Source organism: Lampris incognitus, chromosome 19 (genome assembly GCF_029633865.1).
Source record: "Lampris incognitus isolate fLamInc1 chromosome 19, fLamInc1.hap2, whole genome shotgun sequence".
Taxonomy (NCBI): domain Eukaryota; kingdom Metazoa; phylum Chordata; class Actinopteri; order Lampriformes; family Lampridae; genus Lampris; species Lampris incognitus.
This window is the reverse complement of record NC_079229.1, coordinates 25,388,935-25,411,886: the sequence shown is the minus strand read 5'-3', so window position 1 is coordinate 25,411,886 and position 22,952 is coordinate 25,388,935. Positions and strand designations below refer to the sequence as shown.

The window sequence follows — 22,952 nt, the reverse complement described above, 5'->3', positions numbered from 1 at the left end:
TCTCATCTTCTCCTCCCTCTGTCTCACCCATTGTTGTTCTTTGTCTCTCTCTTTCATTCTCGCTTGCCCACTTCTCTTTCTCAAGTGGTCTCACACACACACACACACACACACACACACACACCATGTGATAGTCATTTCCCAGAATCTAAAAGCTTAAAAAATGAGGTGAGACGCATGACTTTTGTGATGTCATATCTCATTTCTCACCCTGCAGTCTTTACTTGCGGCCGCCTCACAGCCGCGCAGCTAAACCAGTTAACAAGATCAATTGGAGGTCACTGTGGTATCGGCAGCTATGATAGCATTCACATGTTCGGCTGACCCGCAGGCGTGGCTAATAAACAGCCCGTATCAACAGATAGATAGGCAGACTGGCGGAGCGGCAGGTAGAGAGACAAACGGAAGATGACAGGTTCAATTAACGGGTCAATCTGAAAGGTATGCATGTACCCTCTGGAGGAGTAATTGCGGGATGAAATTCCTTGATTAATATTTCAAGTGTCGTATTGATTTCATCTTCAAAGATGTTGCTTGCTCGCTAAGCAAGTTCTGAGGTCTTGAGACGATCCCGTAATGAGCTACGCTTTTATTTCAGCGGTGATTTTTTTCCGAAGCGAAGTGGTCCATTTATTTATTCAGCTTTTCAGAGCGTGGTCGGACTAATACCCTCTTACATGAAACTCACGATTCAGAGGCATCTGACAACCCTTCCCGCCCCTCAGGAAAAGACAATTAAAATAGGCTACGATGGAGAAACTATCACTCACATCACATTTAACAATTTAATCCTCCTTTTGTTGACCATGCTTTTAGGGGGAGACCCGTGTATAACCTTTAAAGACCGGGAGAGAAGTGGCGTGCTGCGGTTATCTGACAGCTACACAAACGCCAGTTTCCGATGCAGGGAGGTTGCTCCACCAAGGCTGTGGATGATCGGCGCAATATGAAATCAAACGTAGTTTCATGTGCCCTGACACATTAAAATATGTCCTTATTATATGACACAGGTGCTTAAAAGTTTTTGGGGTTTTTTTGCATCAGATTCCTCAAAAACCGAACACAAACACAAGTCTCCAGGTGATGAACATGGACGCCAAATGGACCAAATGCTTGGTACATGTACCCTGGTTCTGCTGCATGACAGAAGCTAAGCAAGCGTGGGCTTGGCTAGTACTTGGATGGGAGACCTCCCGGGAAAACGGAGTTGCTGCTGGAAGTGGTGTAGTGCAGAAGTGGTGGGCCAGTAGGGGGCAGTCTTCCATCTGGTCCTATTTAAAAAATGCCAATGTGCAGTGATGGGGACACTGCTGTAGGAGATGCCGTCCTCCAGCTGAGACATTAAAACCGAGGCCCTGACTCACTGTGCTCATTAAAGATCCCATGGCACTTATCATAAAAAGTAGGGGCTCCCCTGATGTCCTGGCAAAATTCCCAACCTGGCCGTCTCCATCTGGCCACCTACTCATCCTCCCGTGTAATTGGCTCAATGATCCCTCCCTGTCCACCTCAGGCTGATGTAGAGTGAGCGTTCTGGTGCAAAATGGCTGCCGTGCATCCCCCAGGTCAGTGCTACACATTGGTTGAGGTGAGTTTCCTCCCTTCAATTTGAAGCGCTTCGGGTGTCTAGATAAAGCGCTACATAAATGTAATCCTCCATCATCATCCAAAATATTTGCCTTTCAAAATGTTGACATTGCCCATGCCCGCTAATCCACAGAAACAGCGTAATACTGGAATATATCAAACTGTTCCTGCTGGCACAGAAAAGGAGAAAGTTATTCCATGTCCTTAGACAGCCTTTTTTACCTATGATCCATGCACGTCAGCTATGATCTTCCCCGGAAATATTCTCCTTTCTTCCCTCTTATTTAGGAATGAAAGGTTTCCTTTGGATCCCTTCAGGAGTCGTGTACAAATACCCCGGGTGCTGCAAAACGACACGCCGTAATCGAAATGCAACTTAACACTTTGCTGACACCAGGTTTTATTTGATGTGCCCGAGCAACGGTAAAGCCCCTTTGTGAATGAGATATGCAGTCGTAGAGCAAAAGTGAGCAACGTTTATCTGCTTGGATCTCTGACAGCGTTCCTGTCTAAAGTGTTCCCAGTACACTCATTCACAAACACCCCCCCCCCTCCCCCCCCAAAAAAAGGTACTTACTTCTTCATCGCCAGCCTCAGCCCTGGTCGTTGGATATAGATAACTGCTTCCTTTGCACCAAGGGAATGTAATTTCTGTTGGAAACATGGCGTTGTAGTAATGGGGGGAGGGGGGGGGTCAATTTTCTTAAATGGGGACCCGTGTCTACTGTAGTTTGACACCAAGCAACACTCCCTTAAATCTGCTGGCCTCGACGAAGCTAATTGGGTGAACGTAATGGTGTGAGATACCATAATTACCACATTTCCGGCTGTGCACCCCACTAGAGAATGTTCCACGAGCCCACAAATAGGGTAATTACTTATTTTCCACTATGATCTTACCAACGCTGTGATTATGCATTGGAGTTGATAAGGGTGTTTAACACTACAGAACTAGAAACAATGCCACGCATAGCAGGGTTGTAAATTGTAAGTTCACCCTTGTAATCCACCAAACCCTGTCGAGTGAACCGAGTTGCACTGCGGTTCCGGACGAAATGTGTGTTGCTGTTTTTTTTGGGATTTGTTTTTCTCCCCTTTTCCTCCCCAATTGTATCCGGCCAATCACCCCCGTTCTCCGAGCCACCCCGGTCGCTGTTCCACCCACTCCGCCGATCCGGGGAGGGCTGCAGACTACCACATGTCTCTGACTGACCAGAGGGGGCGCTAGTGCAGCAACCAGGACACATACCCACATCGGGCTTCCCACCCACAGACACGGCCAATTGTCTGTAGGGATGCCCGGCCGAGCCGGGGGTAACACGGGGATTCAAACCGGCGAGCCCCGTGTTGGTCGGCAACGGAATAGAGTGCTACGCTACCTGGACGCCCATGTGTTTGTTTTTTAACCCGCTGCCTTTCCACTGAGAATGACCTAGTCATTATGATTACATATTGTAGCTGTAATCGTGATCCTTCACTAATACAGAAGAACAAACAGCAGAGGCCTCAGCTTTTAACCGTATCGTCTTCAGTTAGCACCAAGTTGCTTTCATTGCCTCGTTAATGACTGAATCTCTCCACACAAGTGGACACAACTGAGACACTGCCTCCCACGGTCTTGTCATCGTTTTAGGAGATATATATATATATATATATATATATACTAGAAAAAAAATCATAGTTGAGTACTGTCGACCATAATGCAGCGGGAAGAGAGATCACAAGGCATGTCTGGTTTTAACGTCTGCCCCCCGGCCTCTGTCAGTTCGGGCCTTTCTTAACCAACGTCTCTCGCTAATTGGCTCCGTGGATAATGTTGGAACTCGGAATTTACATGGAAACGCTTTGAAGACTTGAATACGCAACACCCCTGCCCAACAACACCTCCACACACAGACCCCCCACCAACCACCCCCAACACTCCCTACCCCCACCCCCTGGGCGAGCTCTCGCATCAGCGCTGCCCTGCCTTAGCAGCTCGCCGGCAACCAAATCAGAAAGCTAACAGACTCAGCCAAGGAAGGAAGGGCAGGAGAGACGAGCGCGGAGGTAGCGTTGATCCGAGGACCCACGAGATCGGATCTGAAATGGGCACAGCATGCTGCATGCTCACGGAGGACAGGAATAGAAAGATAAACAGTGAGACACATAGACCAGCACATACATAGACCAAGATAGGGTGGGACAGACAGAGAGAGAGAGAGAGAGAGAGAGAGAGAGAGAGAGAGAGAGAGAGAGAGAGAAACTGGTGGATCTGAACGACAGTGATTTCTAAAAACGGAGCCTTGCCGAGGAGCTAAAGGATGAACTGCAGAGTTTTGGGCCACTAGTAACGTCACTCTGCCAAGTGAATCCCGGTACCACAACAAAAACACTAACATTGCGTGGTTTTCAAGTGTGTACTTGAGGACTTGTGCACACGCCACGAGCACGGAGGCGTGAGGAGGGAGATGCTAACTGACCAGCCTCGGTGAAACAACACTTTCATAGCTTTGCAGTCACAGGACAACAGAAGTACAAAGGTATGCTGATGACAAGGCCTGTATTGTGTTATACATTACACAAACAACACAAAATAAGTGATCACATACAGAATCGAAGTCGAAAGAACACTGACTTGTTAACAATAAGGACGATGGGGAGACCCGGTCTTTATTCTAGAGCAAAGCACGTCCGCTGTGCCTGCAGCCAAGCCCCAGGGTTACAGTAACAGTGATGAATATTCAGAATACAGAAGGGAAGCATCTGTACTCAGCCCATGCTACAGTTCAACATACCAGTATTTGAATTACAGCTGATTTGCAAATTCTGAGGAGAACACTTTAAGAATACTTCCCTCCTAATCGGCGGCGGCGTTACGGGTGGGACTATGTGTTCACGTTTCGCTGGCAGGAAAAATGAAAACTGGATGGAAGGCTTGGGCTGCAGTCTGCAACTCAGCCATGATAAAACACGTGGAAAAAAGGTCATTCACCACAACACATTTATGCATCGTAGTTCACGAGGCACATTGGTGCACGCAGGTGTGCCTGCGTGCAGTTCCGGTGTGCAGCGTTTCTCCGTCGTAGCCTGTTTCTTGTTCATGCAACATAATAATATAGCAGTAGTGGGGTCATCTGAAGGGCCCAGGCGGTTATATCCTGCTCCTAATTAAAAGTAGCCATAAAATGGACATCCGGGTAGCGTATTCCGTTGCCTACCAACATGGGGATCCCGGTTCGACTCCCCGTGTTACCTCCGGCTTGGTCAGGCATCCCTACACACACAACTGGCCGTGTCTGTGGGTGGGAAGCCGGATGTGGGTATGTGTCCTGGTCGCTGCACTAGCACCTCCTCTGGTTGGTCAGGGCGCCTGTTCGGAGGGGGGGGGGGACTGCGGGGAATAGCGTGATCCTCCCACGTGCTACATCTCCCCAGTAAAACTCCTCACTGTCAGGTGAAAAGAAGCGGCTGGTGACTCCACATGTATGGGAGGAGGCATGTGGTAGTCTGCAGCCCTCTTCGGATCGGCAGAGGGGGTGGAGCAGCGACCGGGGCGGCTCGGAAGAGTGGGGTCGTTTTCCAAGTACATTTGGGGAGGAAAAGGGGGGGGGGCAAACAAACTATTTTCAAATCAGCAGGCACACGTTTCCTCCTGCATGCATCACACGTGGGTGGAGCATGCAGGAGGAGCATACAGCAGCACCCAGCAGATGATCAGCATCTATTGAGAGGGTGGCATGGAGTTACCAGCAGCACCAAGGGATAAACCCGATTAGCATGTGCCTTTTGCAGCACATGTGATAAACCTGAGTGTGTTTACACGGAAAACTGAAGTTCAGCTTGAATGGAGAGTGTGAGTCAAGAGAAAGGGGGGGGGGGGTTACACTGTTTACATATGAGGAGTGCAGGTGCTCCGGGTCGTTGAAGGATGGTCTCCCTTGTCCTCTCTGGATGCGAGCAGCCTCACCTCCGTGTCATCAGCCGCAGAGCTTTTTTTGGGCCGTCTGCACCTCAAGGCTGCTGTGGAGCTGTCAGAAAGCTTTGTGCGAGAGGCCGTTCTCCGTCTGGCTCGTCGATCCTCTCCGCCGCTCCACACTCTCACGTGTGCGCGCATGTGTCGCCTGTCGTGCCCGGGTGGAGCAGCCGCAGTTGTGGGCGACACCAGCGCGGCGTAACGAACGAGCTTTAAAGGAATACGCACCCGATCTGCTCGGTTTATTCGCTTAAGCGGCGAGTGTGTTTGTGAAAGCGACATCCCAGCGGTGTCGCTTGTGCGCACGCTAAGGAGCCGTGTGCGCTCGTCTACACTAGCCCAAGCCTGATGGCAGTGTTTGATCCCCCCTAGGCCAGAGTGTTTATCTCCCCGGTGTTTAGGTTTTAGTGTTTGGACAGCAATCAAAGCGTGGCCCAGTTGTCCAAGTGGCCATGTTGCGGCTAACTCCTGCTAGTTGACCTCATTCACAGGCCTCGCCGGCTGTCCCTCCGAGCACCGGACCAGCGCCGTCCGGCAGCCTGAGCTGCCTGCATGTGCACTTTTTACGTGTGCGTGCACTCGTATGAGCGTGTTTGCCTTGCTTGTGGCTGTGGGTCGTGTGTGTGTGTGTGTGTGTGTGTGCTCATATCTGATCGAATGATAAGTGTGGGGAGAAAAATCGTGAGATACGGAAATGTTTAACAGAGCATGCACAGCTTCCTGTTGGTTTTTTCCCCCCCACCCTCCTCCTTGAAAAAACAAACACTGGCTTATCGTCTTATTTCCCCAGTGCCCTCGTGCAGATCCCAACCTTTCAAATTACAGTATAGTGCACACATGCACATATACACACATTCACACATATGCAGACATCCTCGGTGATGTAAATTGCCTCCAACGCAGTTTCTGCTCTCTAACGTCCATTCTGTGCGTTGTATAGTTCAGCGAGTAATTACTGAGCGATAAACTTTCCTCGGGGTCGATCTTCCACGCTGCAGAATCCACTACAGACATCTGCAGAGGCCTGTTAGCATGTTGATCAGGCGCGGTGCTGGACCACATGAACATGGGGTTTATTTCAGAGAGAGAGAGGAGGCGGTGTCATCAGCGATACCTTATCAGCCAGCGGTACCCACAGCAGCTTGGTCCTGGTCTCCTGGGCAGGTGGCAGATGGCTTGCCCCTGTATCAGTGAGTGCTGCTCTTTTTTTTACCCCCCCCCCCCACTGCCTATGTCACAAAAAGGTGAGGGAAAAGGATGCCACGTGTTTTTTTGAATATGTGTGTGTGTGTGCCCATATGCTTGTGCATCAATTTAAGTTAGACTTAATAATAGCTATGGTAGATCTGCATCTGCATTTAGACTGACCTTGGAGTTGCCATACTGACTTATATATATTTTTTTTAAAAAGAAAAAGATTCCACTTCTGTCTTTTTTGGGGGATTTCCCCCCACTTTTTCCCCCCCAGTTGTACTTGGCCAATTACCCCACTCTTCTGAGCCGTCCCGGTTGCTGCTCCACTGCCTCTGCTGATCCGGGGAGGGCTGCAGACTACCACATGCCTCCTCCGATACATGTGGAGTCGCCAGCCACTTCTTTTCACCTGACAGTGAGGAGTTTCACCAGGGGGACGTAGCGCGTGGGAGGATCACGCTATTCCCCAGAGCCCCCCCCCCCCCCCCGAACAGGTGCCCTGACTGACCAGAGGTGCAGCAACCAGGACACATACCCACGTCCGGCTTCCCACCCACAGACACGGTCAATTGTGTCTGTAAGGACACCGGACCAAGCTGGAGGTAACATGGGGAATCGAACTGGCGATCCCCGTGTTGGTAGGCAACGGAATAGACCACCACACCACTCAGATGCCCCGCATTCCCCTTCTATTGTAAGGCTATTTGTGCCATTGCAGAATTGCCTGCATAGGTATCTTTTACTATCATATGCTTATGTGTAGCTGCAGGAAACACTAATGACACTCTTTGCATCCAAACCAGGGAGAGAGAGACTGGCAAGAGACAGGGAGAGCTGTGTCTATTTCTGAGTCCTGCATCCTGTCATAAGTGCCCTGTCACAAGCAGACCCTGCTAGCCTGACAGCATGACGCACTCCGATAAAAAAGGTCCTAGCCCCCGGTTGCACACATGTCACCATGGCAATTAGCATGTCAGAGAGCGGGAGATTGACAGCCACCACAACCGGGATGTAAACAATGCCTATGGTGAGTAGTCCAGGGGCAATAGTAATGTAAGCTCTCCCTCTCTCTCTCTGTCTGTCACTCATGTGTGCCTGTCATATAGAATGCATGTAACTGGGGGCGTCCGGGTAGCGTGGTGGTCTATTCCGTTGCCTACCAACATGGGGATCGCTGGATCTAATCCCTGTGTCACCTGCAGCTTGGTCAGGCATCCTTACATACACAATTGGCTGTGGTTGTGAAGCCGGATGTGGGTATGTGTCCTGGTCGCTACACTAGCGCCTCCTCTGGTCGGTCGGGGCATCTGTTCGGGAGGGGGAACCGAGGGCAATAGTGTGATCCTCCCACGCACAATGTCCCCCTGGCGAAACGCCTCACTGTCAGGTGAAAAGAAGCGGCTGGCGACTCCACATGTATCGGAGGAGGCGTGCGGTAGTCTGCAGCCCTCCCGGGATCAGCAGAGGGGGTGGAGCAGCGACCGGGTAGCTTGGAAAAGTGGGGTAATTGGCCGGATGCAACTGGGGAGAAAAAAAGGGGGGGGGTCCAAAAAAAAAGTACAGATTTAAATGGAGTTTTGGAAAACAAATTGGTTTATCATTCAATATTTTGAAAATATGGAGGATTTATTCAGAAAAAATGTACCCTTTGTTTGATGGACGACCGTATCATCCTTCGACGATATCCGTTTCATAATTTGCTCTCATTTGTTTTCGATGATGTGTTATCAGTGATTTTTTTGAGAGCCGGTGTCACATTTTTGGGTACTTTATTTTGGATCACTTAAAAAGACATCATATAACCGTCCCATAGGACTAGCGTTTGCCACCACCCCGCCGTGTCTCGGACGCTTCTCAGCCCTGCACCCCTATGTGGTAAGGGTTCACAGATCTCTAAAAGGAACCATTTTATGGCTCATTGAAATGAGTTGGCCATCTGGCTATGTCACTGCCGTTGCCGGAATCGCCTTTGACTGATGGCGGGTAGCTGGGAGACAGGCCACGCAGCCCGGCTGCCTCCACGTTCGACACACTCCCGGGCCGGCCCCCACATCAATCACCGCATCAGCCAGGAGTGGAAAGCACTGCCAGAGCTATTCCTGGCTCCAGCTGTCATGCACGCCTAACTTGTGACCCTGCACACTGCAACAGGGCACAGGCAAAAGTGTGCGCACTCATGCACAAAGACATAACAGACACACAGACACACACACACACACACACAGATATTTGGACTAGCACGCTTGCACACATGGAAATAAACTGGTGCATATAGCGCAACACGAGCAGAGTTTCTAGTGTGTGTTCATTTCATATGCACTCTTGCCTGGGTGTACACACACAAACACAGATGGGCACACGTTGGCCACACACACACACAAAAAAAGTCTCTGTCTGTTTCTCCAAGTCTCCAAGGCTAAAATGAGGGGGGAGGGGGTATTAGAAGTGGCAGACGGTAGGTGCTGTGTACGCCACCTGTCCTGCTTAGGAGAAGACAACCAACTGTGAGCGCAGCTCGATGCATGCAGCATCAGAAGTGATGTGAACTTGATTCAAGATAAAAAATAACCCAACAAACTCAAAAACTGACAGACAATAATTTGCATACACTCAAATGCACATATCTGTGCACGCACAAGTTTGTGTGTATGTGTATATATATATATATATATATATATATACACTACCGTTCAAAAGTTTGGGATCACCCAAACAATTTCGTGTTTTCCATGAAAAGTCACACTTATTCACCACCATATGTTGTGAAATGAATAGAAAATAGAGTCAAGACATTGACAAGGTTAGAAATAATGATTTGTATTTGAAATAAGATTTTTTTACATCAAACTTTGCTTTCGTCAAAGAATCCTCCATTTGCAGCAATTACAGCATTGCAGATCTTTGGCATTCTAGCTGTTAATTTGTTGAGGTAATCTGGAGAAATTGCACCCCACGCTTCCAGAAGCAGCTCCCACAAGTTGGATTGGTTGGATGGGCACTTCTTTGAGCAGATTGAGTTTCTGGAGCATCACATTTGTGGGGTCAATTAAACGCTCAAAATGGCCAGAAAAAGAGAACTTTCATCTGAAACTCGACAGTCTATTCTTGTTCTTAGAAATGAAGTCTATTCCATGCGAGAAATTGCTAAGAAATTGAAGATTTCCTACACCGGTGTGTACTACTCCCTTCAGAGGACAGCACAAACAGGCTCTAACAGGTACTATTTAATGAAGATGCCAGTTGGGGACCTGTGAGGCGTCTGTTTCTCAAACTAGAGACTCTAATGTACTTATCTTCTTGCTCAGTTGTGCAACGCGGCCTCCCACTTCTTTTTCTACTCTGGTTAGAGCCTGTTTGTGCTGTCCTCTGAAGGGAGTAGTACACACCGAGGTAGGAAATCTTCAATTTCGTAGCAATTTCTCGCATGGAATAGCCTTCATTTCTAAGAACAAGAATAGACTGTCGAGTTTCAGATGAAAGTTCTCTTTTTCTGGCCATTTTGAGCGTTTAATTGACCCCACAAATGTGATGCTCCAGAAACTCAATCTGCTCAAAGAAGTGCCCATCCAACCAATCCAACTTGTGGGAGCTGCTTCTGGAAGCGTGGGGTGCAATTTCTCCAGATTACCTCAACAAATTAACAGCTAGAATGCCAAAGATCTGCAATGCTGTAATTGCTGCAAATGGAGGATTCTTTGACGAAAGCAAAGTTTGATGTAAAAAAATCTTATTTCAAATACAAATCATTATTTCTAACCTTGTCAATGTCTTGACTCTATTTTCTATTCATTTCACAACATATGGTGGTGAATAAGTGTGACTTTTCATGGAAAACACGAAATTGTTTGGGTGATCCCAAACTTTTGAACGGTAGTGTATATATATATATATATATATATATATACATACATACACTCACCGGCCACTTTATTAGGCACATCTGTCCAACTGCTCGTTAACGCAAATTTCTAATCAGTCAATCACATGGCAGCAACTCAATGCGTTTAGGCATGTAGACATGGTCAAGACGATCTGCTGCAGTTCAAACCGAGCATCAGAATGGGGGAGAAAGGTGATTTAAGTGACTTTGAACGTGGCATGGTTGTTGGTGCCAGACGGGCTGGTCTGAGTATTTCAGAAACTGCTGATCTACTGGGATTTTCACGCACAACCATCTCTAGGGTTTACAGAGAATGGTCCGAAAAAGAGAAAATATCCAGTGAGCGGCAGTTCTGTGGGTGAAAATGCCTTGTTGATGCCAGAGGAGAATGGCCAGACTGGTTCGAGCTGACAGAAAGGCAACAGTAACTCAAATATCACTCATTACAACCGAGGTATGCAGAAGAGCATCTCTGAACGCACAACACGTCGAACCTTGAGGCAGATGGGCTACAGCAGCAGAAGACCACACCGGGTGCCACTCCTGTCAGCTAAGAACAGGAAACTGAGGCTACAATTCGCACAGGCTCACCAAAATTGGACAATAGAAGATTGGAAAAACTTTGCCTGGTCCGATGAGTCTCGATTTCTGCTGCGACATTCGGATGGTAGGGTCAGAATTTGGCGTCAACAACATGAAAGCATGGATCCATCCTGCCTTGTATCAACGGTTCAGGCTGCTGGTGGTGGTGTAATGGTGTGGGGGATATTTTCTTGGCACACTTTGGGCCCCTTAGTACCAATTGAGCATCGTGTCAACGCCACAGCCTACCTGAGTATTGTTGCTGACCATGTCCATCCCTTTATGACCACAGTGTTCCCATCTTCTGATGGCTACTTCCAGCAGGATAACGCGCCATGTCATAAAGCTCGAATCATCTCAGACTGGTTTCTTGAACATGACAATGAGTTCACTGTACTCAAATGGCCTCCACAGTCACCAGATCTCAATCCAATAGAGCACCTTTGGGATGTAGTGGACCGGGAGATTCGCATCATGGATGTGCAGCCGACAAATCTGCAGCAACTGCGTGATGCTATCATGGCAATATGGACCAAACTCTCTGAGGAATGTTTCCAGTACCTTGTTGAATCTATGCCACGAAGGATTAAGGCAATTCTGAAGGCAAAGGGGGGTCCAACCCGGTACTAGCAAGGTGTACCTAATAAAGTGGCCAGTGAGTGTATATATATATATATATGTGTGTGTGTGTGTGTGTGTGTGTGTGTGTGTGTATATATATACACACATCCACTATCCAAACAGCTTGTCCTGCTCAGGGTCGCGGGGATGCTGGAGCCTATCCCAGCAGTCATTGGACAGCAGGCGGCCGCCAGTCCATCACAGGGCCAACAGAAACACACACACACACAAACACACTTAGGGACAATTTAGTATGGCCGATTCACCTTACCTACATGTCTTTGGACCGTGGGAGGAAACCGGAGCACCTAGAGCAGGGGTGGCTAACCATGTGCCATGGAGAGCCATGCGTATGCAGGTTTTCATTCCAGCCGGACTCCACACCAGGTGATTTCGCTGATTAGCAACCCTTCAACCAAAGACAAAGAATGTATTGGTGAAATCACCTGGTGTGAAGTTGGGTTGGAATGAAAACCTGCATACACATGGCTCTCCACAGCACATGGTTAGCCGCCGCTGGACTAGAGGAAACCCAAGCAGACACGGGGAGAATATGCACACTCCACACAGAGGACCACCTGGGACAACCCCCAAGGTTGGGCTACCCCGGGGCTTGAACCCAGAACCTTCTTGCTATGAGGCGACCATATCAGCTTATATATATATATATATATATATATATATATATATATATATATATATATATATATATATATATATATATATATATATATATTTTCCCTTGTGGGGTCAAGAATTTTCAAAATCCTATTCTCTTAACCACAAACCCAATGGTTTGCCCCAACCCTAACCTTTACCCTAAAATGACTCAAAAACACCACAAATTTTGGCCTAACCTTAACCCTGAGCCTAATTCTAATACCCAACTTTACTACTAGAGATAAGCCTAACCATAACCCCAATTGTAAGCCTAGTCCTAAGAGTATCCCCTAGCCCAGAAATAACCCTCTCACTTGTCGGGACCTGAGCACTGAATGTGGAGGCTGCCTGGGGCTTTGTGGCCTGCCTCCCAGCTACCTGCTACCTGTCAGCAGTCAAAGGGGATTTCAGCAATGGTTTTGACGAAGACAGATAGCAGACTCGTTTTGACTTTTTTTTTAGGTCCCCCATGAGGAAAAGTTTGGTACGGAAAAGGATGGCAGCAGACTGGGATTAGTGAGTAAACGGCCTTTTTAGACAGAAATCTCTGCTTCAAACTGGCAACCATCCACCATATTGAAGTTCCTCACAGCAAGACACCGAATCCACCCAACTCATCTTCATGGACGTCGATTTGTGGCTGACCCTGTGTTAAGATCCCGTTGAAGAGACAACAAGAGTACTGAGTTAGACATCCGGGTTGCGTAGCGGTCTATTCCGTTGCCTACCAACACGAGGGGATTGCCGGCTCGAATCCCCGTGTTACATCTGGCTTGGTCGGGAGTCCCTACAGAGACAATTGGCTGTGTCTGCAGGTGGGAAGCTGGATATGGATACGGATGTGTCCTGGTTGCTGCACTAGCGCCTCTTCTGGTCAATCGTGGCACCTCTTCAGGGGCAGGGGGAACTGGGGGGGATAGCGTGATCCTCCCACGCGCTACGTCCCCCTGGCGAAACTCTTCACTGTCAGGTGAAAAGGAGCAGCTGGGGAGTCCACATGTATCGGAGGAGGCATGTGGTAGTCTGCGGTCCTCCCCGGATTGGCAGAGGGAGTGGAGCAGTGACCAGGACGGCTCAGAAGAGTGGGGTAATTGGCCGGATACAATTAGAGAGAAAAAGGAAGAAAAAAACACCCAAAAAACAAAAGTACTGCATTGTCATCCATGACAGGTGGTGAGGTAGCATAATGCTAATAGACGCCTTCAGATTTGGTTCCATCTCACATCAAACTCCTGCTTAGCCATTACCCATTATTATTATTATTATTATTATTCATGTTCTGTTCTGCTCAAGAGTAAATGCGTTCACTCCTTAACCTTAAAGGTCCCATGAAATTTCACATAGAGCACTGCAAACCTCCACAACTTGACATATAGCTGAATACAACAGACCGGTCAGGTGGGATTTTGTGGGCGGGAGTTTGATTTGACTGATGGCCAATAATGCCCAATCATTTTCAGACGAGTACGGACATCGATATGCTATTGGCTGGTTTCAGTTTTGGTGTTGAGAGGACCACTCGTTTTTCCTCAAGCTCGCTCTCCATTCAGGGATGCTACTATAAGTGTAGGGTGATGTTGCTAAAAATTATGGTATTTTTCAAGATGGGGAAACGTAATTCACATAAACACAAAAACAAAACATTTTTTTGTGAAGTTCCAGAATAAAGTCTTCAAGGTATAAATCAAGCGCAGATAAAAGGGGGTACTGAGAATGAAAATACATATTTCAATTCATGGTACCTTTAAATGTAAAAATGAAGTAGGGCAATCTTTATTTTTCTTATTATAAAGATCTAATATGTTTTTCTGTTACGTCCTCTCTTTTGTCTTGTCTTCAGCCTGTCTTTGTTCTCTCACTCTCTTTTGCATCCTATGGTGCGTCTCTTCCTGACACCTTTTTTTCTCTGTGACACGGTGATATGTGGCAACGCTTCTCCGTTGAGAAGGGAATAATGTACGGCCTATGAGTTTATGATTCATCAGCGTGGGCTAGCAAGGCGGTGATCTGTTAGTATGTACTTGAGTGATCCGGGGCGAGGGGAGTTCAGCAGGCCAATGGTCCTTGTCAATGATTCATGGGGTCTGGGACATTCTCCGTCCCAAACAACATCCCCGATGGAGGGCTGAGATACATGGCAGCAGTTAAAACCAGACCCTCAGGACTGCAGAATAAAACATGTAGCGCCCCCCCCTTTTTTCCCCTCCCCAGCTATGTCCGGCCAATTACCCCACTCTTCCGAGCCATCGCCGGTCGCTGCTCAGCCCCCTCTGCCGATCCGAGGAGGGCTGCAGACTACCACATGCCTCCTCCGATATATGTGGAGTCGCCAGCCGCTTCTTTTCACCTGACAGTGAGGAGTTTCGCCAGGGGGACGTAGCGCATGGGAGGATCACGCTATTCCCCCCAGTCCCCCCCCCCCGAACAGGCGCCCTGACCGACCAGAGGAGGCGCTAGTGCAGCGACCAGGACACATACCCACATCCAGCTCCCCACCCACAGACATAGTCAATTGTGTCTGTAGGGACACCTGACCAAGCCGCAGGTAACACAGGAATTCGATCTGGCGATCCCTGTGTTGGTGGGCAACGGAATAGACCGCCACGCTACCCGGATGCCCAAACATGTAACTTTGATGTATTAAATAGAATTATATTGAAATATGTTGATATTTTGATATAATGGTGACTTCAATGAATTATCTAGAACTTTAGAAGTCTATCTCTATTTTATACTTTCTGCTCATGTAGCATGTAGGTGACTTTCTTTTTCTTGGTCGTACATGCTTTTTTATACGGGACACACAGCTCCATCTTCCCATTTAGAGTTCAGTGCAATTAATGGGTGACAAATCCACAATCCCCATCAGTGCAAAAAGAAAGAAAAAAAACACTCCACAGTTCAGCCAAAGCTAACATGATGCTAACAGCAGTCTATTATGGTGAATCTGAGTGGCTGTTTGAAGAATTTTAAGTTTTTTTATAGTCAGATACATTAATTTCCTACTGTGCTACTCCCTGCAATAAAGCCTACATGCGATTACCAGCAGGAGTCACTCTTCCATGGCACAGCAAAGCAAACGTGATAAAAGTACAAAAACAATACAAAAAAGTAAAAACCGTTTTTAAAATGCCCACTCAAATTCACGAGAAGTCATTGTCTAACCCTAACTCTAGAGGTAAGATGCAGCTACGTGTCCAATAGCGATGCATGGGTCAGCCAACTGAACCCACCTGCAGCTTTAATGGACCCATCCAGAACCCAACCAGCAGTTGGCAAACGGATGCCAGTGGATCTGCTGTCAAATCTGCTTGTTTAAAAAAAAAGCTCTTTTTTCCCCCTGCTCATAAATGTAGCCTGTTTTGTATGCTAACGTAAAGTGTACACTCTACCATAGGCCTAGGCTAAGAGATTGAATCGTTGCCTAGTATTATAGGCATATTGTTGAACCACAGAATAACTACTGTTGCTTATTGTGCCTGTGAGATCACATATGCTTTGATAAGCTATAAAGAGACCAACTCTCCAATGAAATCAAGGCTAAGATTGGAGAAATGTTTATGGAAATTGCTTATTGTTGTCTGTTGCTCTAAACTGCAGTGCGGTGTGTGCTCCGCGCGCTGTGCATGTAATGGAATTGAAATAAATCAACATGTCTGATCAATTCTGAAGCAAGCTGACTGCAGATTCTTTTTGTTGATTGCAAAGTTTTGCTGAAGTCCTGAACGTATTGTGGAACTGTGACTTATTGTGTCGTAGAGACAGCCGAAAGAATGGAAAAGGTATCCGAACAAAAACAGCTCGGTTAGCTAAAAGTATATATTTGCTGCATAAACCTGACATGCCGACTGCCCGCCCGAACCTCACCAACAAGATTTTGTCCAGGGTGTCTCCCTGCCTTCCGCTCCATATCTGCTGGGATAGACTCCGGCTCCCTGCAACCCTGAATTGGATTAAGTGGATATAGATATGAAATGGATGAGTAGATGATATTAAGAATAATCAATTAAGAATAGCTATTAATGAATAGTTCATTTTAAGAACTCAGTAAGGGGTGTCCGGGTGACGTGGCTGTCTATTCCATTGCCTACCAACACAGGGATCGCCGGTTCGAATCCTCGTGTTACCTCCGGCTTGGTCAGGCGTCCCTACAGACACAAATGGCCGTGTTTGCGGGTGGGAAGCCGGATGTGGGTATGTGTCCTGGTCGCTGTACTAGTGCCTCCTCCGGTCGGAGGGAGCATTTCTGTACTTTACTCACACTATAACTCTCTACGGAGGCCAGTAAGGGAGAAGTGTAGTAATACTGGATACGTTTTGACTGAGGTACATTAACGACCCTATCGTTTGCCCGTGGTGTTGACTAAATAGTCTAAATATGTGTTGTAAACATTTTCCAGATCAAGCAGTCCTCTGTAAAAAATCTGCCCCTTCAGAGGGCTATCACGACCAAAACGGTGAGCCGCCTTAAACACACATCTGTGGAGTGCCGCTGTCGATGCTTTTGTGTCTTCAAAGCAGTTTGTCTGAGGAATGGGTTCGGTGAATAGTAACCTGGTAATTACACTGTGCTCGTGAGGCTACTCCAAAGCCTTGTCTGAGGGCCTGCTCTCAGACTTGTAAATGCATGCAGAGCTCACTGAGCACCTTGAAAGATAGCCAAAAATAGCCACCTCTTAAGACATGCAGGGTCCAGGCTGCTGTGAGGAGCATCACGTTGACTGGTGCTTCATTTAGACGTCGCCGCTGGCCTTGCCTCTTGTTCTCACAGGCCACAAACACTCGCGTGTCGCGTGTTGGCCAGAGTGCCTCTGCTATTCCGGGTCCTTGTTTTGGTCTTGGGACTCAGAAGCCGTTTAGATGGAGAAAAAAAAAACCTAAGCTTTTTGGATTTTTGTTATTTTCTTTAGAGAAAGACAGATAGAGAGGGACAGACAGACAGACAGACAGACAGACAGACAGACAGACAGGGAGAAAATAGTTCTGTTTTAGTGCAGAAAATAAGTTGGACTCTCATTCCCAGCAGAAATAGAATTAATGGCTCTCTTTTAATCATGGAAATAAGCCTGTTCTTAATTTAGATATTAATTACATCTTGTAATTTAGCAAATGGTGGGCAAAGTCTGCCAAGGATGCCCCCTGACACCCCTTGTATTTTTCTGAGCAGTCCTCGGTCTGTTTTCTATCAGACTTTAAATCAAATGAAAGTGGCTTTGTAATCTAATATTGAGCATAAAGAAAGTACACTTAGACAGAGAGAGAAAAAAACTCCCAACTTAAATAATTAGCCCCCTCTCCCTCCCTTAAGACATTTAATCCCAAATTTGGCCCCCTGATTTATAGACAGGGTTTAAGGTTTGGGGGTTGATGAGTCTTACTTTTTGTAATTAATTCTAAGTTTACATTTAAATTACTTGCACTCTGGTTTTGTTTTGATGTGCTATCAAGCTGAATTACAATGGATCACATACTTTTGCCCAAATTTTCATTTTAACGATAATGTGGAATTAAGGAATTGAAAAGACAGATGCATAATTAAGCCCTGGAAGTAACAAGTGCCAAATCTAATGGCATACACTGTCCTCTGTTTATGACATCTATTTTATTCTTTCTTTCACAGTGTTTACCAATCCATGGCCATGGGTTTGTGCTAGACAAATACAAGTGCCACTGCAAGAAAGGGTTCTACCACCCCAACAGATTAGCTGTCAACGGCTTCAAAAGTAAGTCACCAGCAAGTTATTATCCAAGTCACACCTGTTGCCTCTCATGAAATTTGATTTGTTTACCTTTGTTTGATATTCCTAAATACGGTTTTCTCAGTAAGGTACATTTAAAAAGTAGGGGGAAAAAAGACATTATTAACAGATATACATTCTTCACACTCTTCGGTATACTATGGTACCAACTGTTTATCCTGGATGAAAGTTAAATGACAGTCTACTACTACTACTACTACTACTACTACTATTACTACTACTACTACTACTACTTTCGGCTGCTCCCGTTAGGCGTCGCCACAGGGGCTCATCCGTTTCCATCTCTTCCTGTCCTCTGCATCTTCCTCTGTCACACCAGCCAGCTGCATGTCCTCCCTCACCACATCCATAAACCTCCTCTTTGGCCTTCCTCTTTTCCTCTTGCCTGGCAACTCCATCTTCAGCATCCTTCTCCCGATATACCCAGCATCTCTCCTCCACACATGTCCAAGCCATCTCAATCTCGCCTCTCTTGCTTTGTCTCCACAGTACAGTCAGTTATTTCTCCATGAAATCTAAGGCATTGGTTTCACTCAAACTGGCCTTACCCTGGAGTATCAATGTCCGATGGAGAGATCCTTTACTATCCTACTTGAGGAAATTTGTTGCTACAGCTTGTACATCAAAATACAAGAATTGGCTACCTGAGGTTAACAGGCATGTTTGGGACTGAATTGGGAGTTACTTTTTGGTTTGTAGGTCCCATTTATTCTGATTCTGTCTGATTTATCATTTATTCTCTCTGATCCAAGTAACTTATGCCAATTCAAAGCCCAATTTACCACTCGCTTCATGCCACGCTCACCCAACACACACACACACACACACACACACTCACAAAAACACACACGTTTCAGTTTCCCTTTCGGCATATCTTCTTTTGCTGTACCTCTTTATCTTGACACGTCTGTCCTGAACCTCGTATGTCTGTCAACACTGTGTCTGTCTTAGTCTTTATCCTTTCCCCTCATTTTCCCTCGCTCTGTCCTGGCCTTCTTCCCCTTTTGCGTTGACTTTTCCACCCATTCTTTCGCAAAATGTGTTCCTTCATGCAAATAACAAGAGAGGGAAAAGGCTCAAAAAAATGTCCCTGGCAGATCGCAGGATGCCTGTGTGTTTGTGTTTCTGCCCGCTCGCTCCGTGTGCTGCGCTGCGTGCACACGTACTTGTGTTTTATGTGTGTGTGTGTGTGGTTTTTTTGTGTGTTTTAGTGTGTTTCGGAGAATACAATAATAGGGAGGAGAGAAAAGCCTGTTACTGAGGCGTAGTGCTGCAGCCTGGCCTGCCGCTGGGCCAATAACAAGCCCCTTTAATCCACAAGGGGACATCCTTGACACTCCTTTGCAGAAGAAGCCAGTGCAACTCTTTTCCCTTTGTTTCCCAACTATCTTTCACAGTAGATCCTGCATATAAATATGTGGGAGAAGTTGGTTAAGCTTTGTCTGTCAGTCAAGTGGCGGGGTAGCAACAAACCATTGAGAATGAGCTGGAGGATATGAGTCATAGCCATGGAGATAAGTAGCCATTTTCTGGGGATCAATGATGTGCAGAGTCATAACTTTGAAAAATAGGCCAGTTTCTTTTTAAAGTCAAAATCCCTGCAAATCTCTGAGACAATGGGTGTTTCCAATAAAGCTTCTATAGAAGCTCCATATAAGACCACCATTCTTTATCAACCCAACCACATGGGCATCTCTTATAGGATTGCCATCCTCCCTCTGGCCTCCTTCTAAACCAGTTGGAAGTCTCATTTCGTCCCCAGAGTTTGCCCCCTTTAAAAAAAAAGACATATTTATTCAGCGAAGGGTTTGCTGAGCACCTACACAGTTTTCCAGCACCTATCCTGACAATACAGCTCCACACGCTCACACCTGAGAGCCTAACGCTGCTCCCAAAATCCTCTACAGTACTTATATGCCCACCTGCACAGCTCCACTGGAGCTGATAGTTAAGTACCTGGTTTGTGGGCACGTCAGTGGTAATCCTCAAATGGCTGTTATGCATTCAATGTCACCGCTATACATTTGGGTCATTCAGAGGATTCAAAACCAGCGACTCCCCGGTTACAAGCCTGTTAAGATTGTTGTGATCTTGTCTTTGTCGAGGAAGGAGAATACAGTGCTTGTGTGTATCTGCATGTCTCAAACATACGTCGTGCTGTGGAAGCCACGGCCATCAGCCTTGTATGATATGCCGGTGAATGAACAAGGTGGAACAATGTTGACCCTTCGTGTCCACACATACAGATCAATCTCTTATGTGTTGTTATGGAGTTGACGACTGCATGAAGTCGGGAGGAGATTAGCCTGCAGTATATGATCCGTAGGCTCAGTGTTTCACAGATAGCAATAAAACTTGCTCGTTTTATTGTTGCTGTAAAAGTGCTTATCCCCAAAATTCAATATCATGGACTCTGTTAACGTAATTTTCGTGCAATTTCTTTTCTCTCTGCTCTCTGTTCAAAAAAACTAAAAAAAGAAAAAATATATTGAAAGATTATGTCCAAAATAGTAAATGATATTTGAAAAAAAAAAAAAAGTTCCCCTTTTTCTCCCCACTGTACCCATCCAATTACCCCACTCTTCTGAGCCGCCCCGGTCGCTGCTCCACCCCCTCTGCTGATCCGGGGAGGGCTGCAGACTACCACATGCCCCCTCTGATACATGTGGAGTCGCCAGCCACTTCTTTTCACCTGACAGTGAGGAGTTTCACCAGGGGGACGTAGCATGTGGGAGGATCATGCTATTCCCTCCAGTTCCCCCTCCCCCCTCGAACAGGCGCCCCCGACCAACCAGAGGAGGCGCTAGTGCAGCGACCAGGACACATACCCACATCTGCCTTCCCACCCGCAGACATGGCCAGTTGTGTCTGTAGGGACACCTGACCAAGCCGGAGGTAACATGGGGATTCGAACTGGCGATCCCCTTGTTGGTAGGCAACAGAATAGATCACTACGCTACCCGGACGCCCCGATATTTGAAATCTTGCAGTCCAATGTGCTATCAATCTTAGAGAACCTTTGCTACAATAATCAGTCCATACTTTAAAGAGTTAATTAACACTCTCCTCATAACCAAAGTCATATTGTAAATGTGTATCTCCAACTGTGTCTTGTCCTATATCGTAAAGCCACAGAACAAAATCTCAGTCACTCATACGTGTCTTCAACAGGGACGGGGCAAAAGGGTAAAGTCACAGACAGCGGTCCCAACGCAGACGAGGGGTCCTCCAGCGACTGCCTACCCTGCCAGGACGGCTGCGCCTACTGTAAGGACGACACCCCTTGCGTGGCCCTGGAGGACAGCGCCCTACGCATGGCCGTGCTGGCTTTCCAGTGCCTGTGTATGCTGACACTCTTCATTAGCATGGTGCTCATCTACCATTTCCGCAGGAATAAGGTACATGGCACGCGGCACTGAAGTAGACACTAAAAACAGTATCAGCCATTTCAAGAGTGAGGTTATTATTCTTTTAACCTAGATAAATGTGGGTATTCTTCACATTGTTTAACTTGAAGTACACTTTGTTGGGTTACACAAATAATTGGGGCTTTCACATTTTTAGTCAGACAGTGGATTAGCGTGTAGCGTTGGCATATAGTTTTTCTAACGGAGCTATAGTTTTGCTGTAGATAGGCTCGTAATAACGTAATGCTGTTGGGAACTGCAACATAGTATCGAACTTGTATCACTACTTGTTGCTTTAATAAGTATCTGGATCGACTCTGAAGTGACTAATGTGTTACTACCAGTACCGTATCATGGGGTTTCAGTCAGGGCCTTCAGTAACAAACTGCCCCCCCCCCCACACACACACACATTGATATGAAAGTATATATCAATAATGTTTGTACTTTAAATACATCGATGCTTATACTGTCATTGTTTCAAACATGCTACCACATAAATATTTCCACACTGATAAACCATTTGATCCGTGATTTTCAATTCTTTTGAAAGTGAAAGTTGGCAAAACACAACAGGAAATAAAAGAGGGGAGGGGGGGGATTTCATTAATAAAAGACTCGGTTCATAATATGACATATTCATCTGGCCTAAATGTGTGATACTTTGTTTCTGGGCCATATGGTCATCAAAGCTCTTTGAATAATAAAAAAAAAAAAACCAAAAAAAACCCCCCCGAGTGACCCCACATGGATGGACAGAATAAAGCTTTGGACTGATCTCAAAGAGCTCAAACAGGGCTGGACCGGACATCAGCACCTTGGACCGCCACCAGCAGCTGCAAACCGAGAGCAGTGGATCATGTAATGCCCGAAGTTCGAGAACTCGTACTTGCACATCTGGGAACAGGCCTGTTTCGACACCCGTTTCTGGCTACGCAGCTCTGAGATACGCCCCGCTTCACAGGTGTCGGACAGCTTGGACACTACTGCAGCCGGCAGCCTTCGGCAGTTTTAACAGCAGAGCGTGGCCCAAACACTTTCTTGGGGTAGTGTCTCGATCCCCCGTTACGACCAGCGACACTGAAAAGGAAATACATTTAAAGCACTCGTGATACTGCGAGGTGCTTTTGAATAAAAAGCCTGTACTAAATGGCACGAGATTACGGCATTGCCAAATGAATCTGCAACTGCAAGGATTAGCTATGGCACCGATTTACTTATTAAGTTCACTTTCCACACCCTAGTAAACTTTTGACAGTACTTGTGAAATCCTTTAAGCCTCTAGTCTGTCCCACCAATTAATTGTCT

The 22,952-nt window shown here is 46.7% G+C and overlaps 1 protein-coding gene across 1 annotated transcript in view; it reads left to right on the top strand.

Moving 5' to 3' along the window:
• gpr158a (G protein-coupled receptor 158a) overlaps positions 1 to 22,952 on the top strand; it is a 74,658-nt gene that overhangs the window by 14,769 nt on the left and 36,937 nt on the right. The window contains exons 3-4 of the mRNA XM_056299738.1: positions 18,100 to 18,202; positions 21,410 to 21,636. Coding sequence (XP_056155713.1) covers positions 18,100 to 18,202; positions 21,410 to 21,636 — 330 coding nt within the window. The remainder of the gene's footprint in view (positions 1 to 18,099; positions 18,203 to 21,409; positions 21,637 to 22,952) is intronic.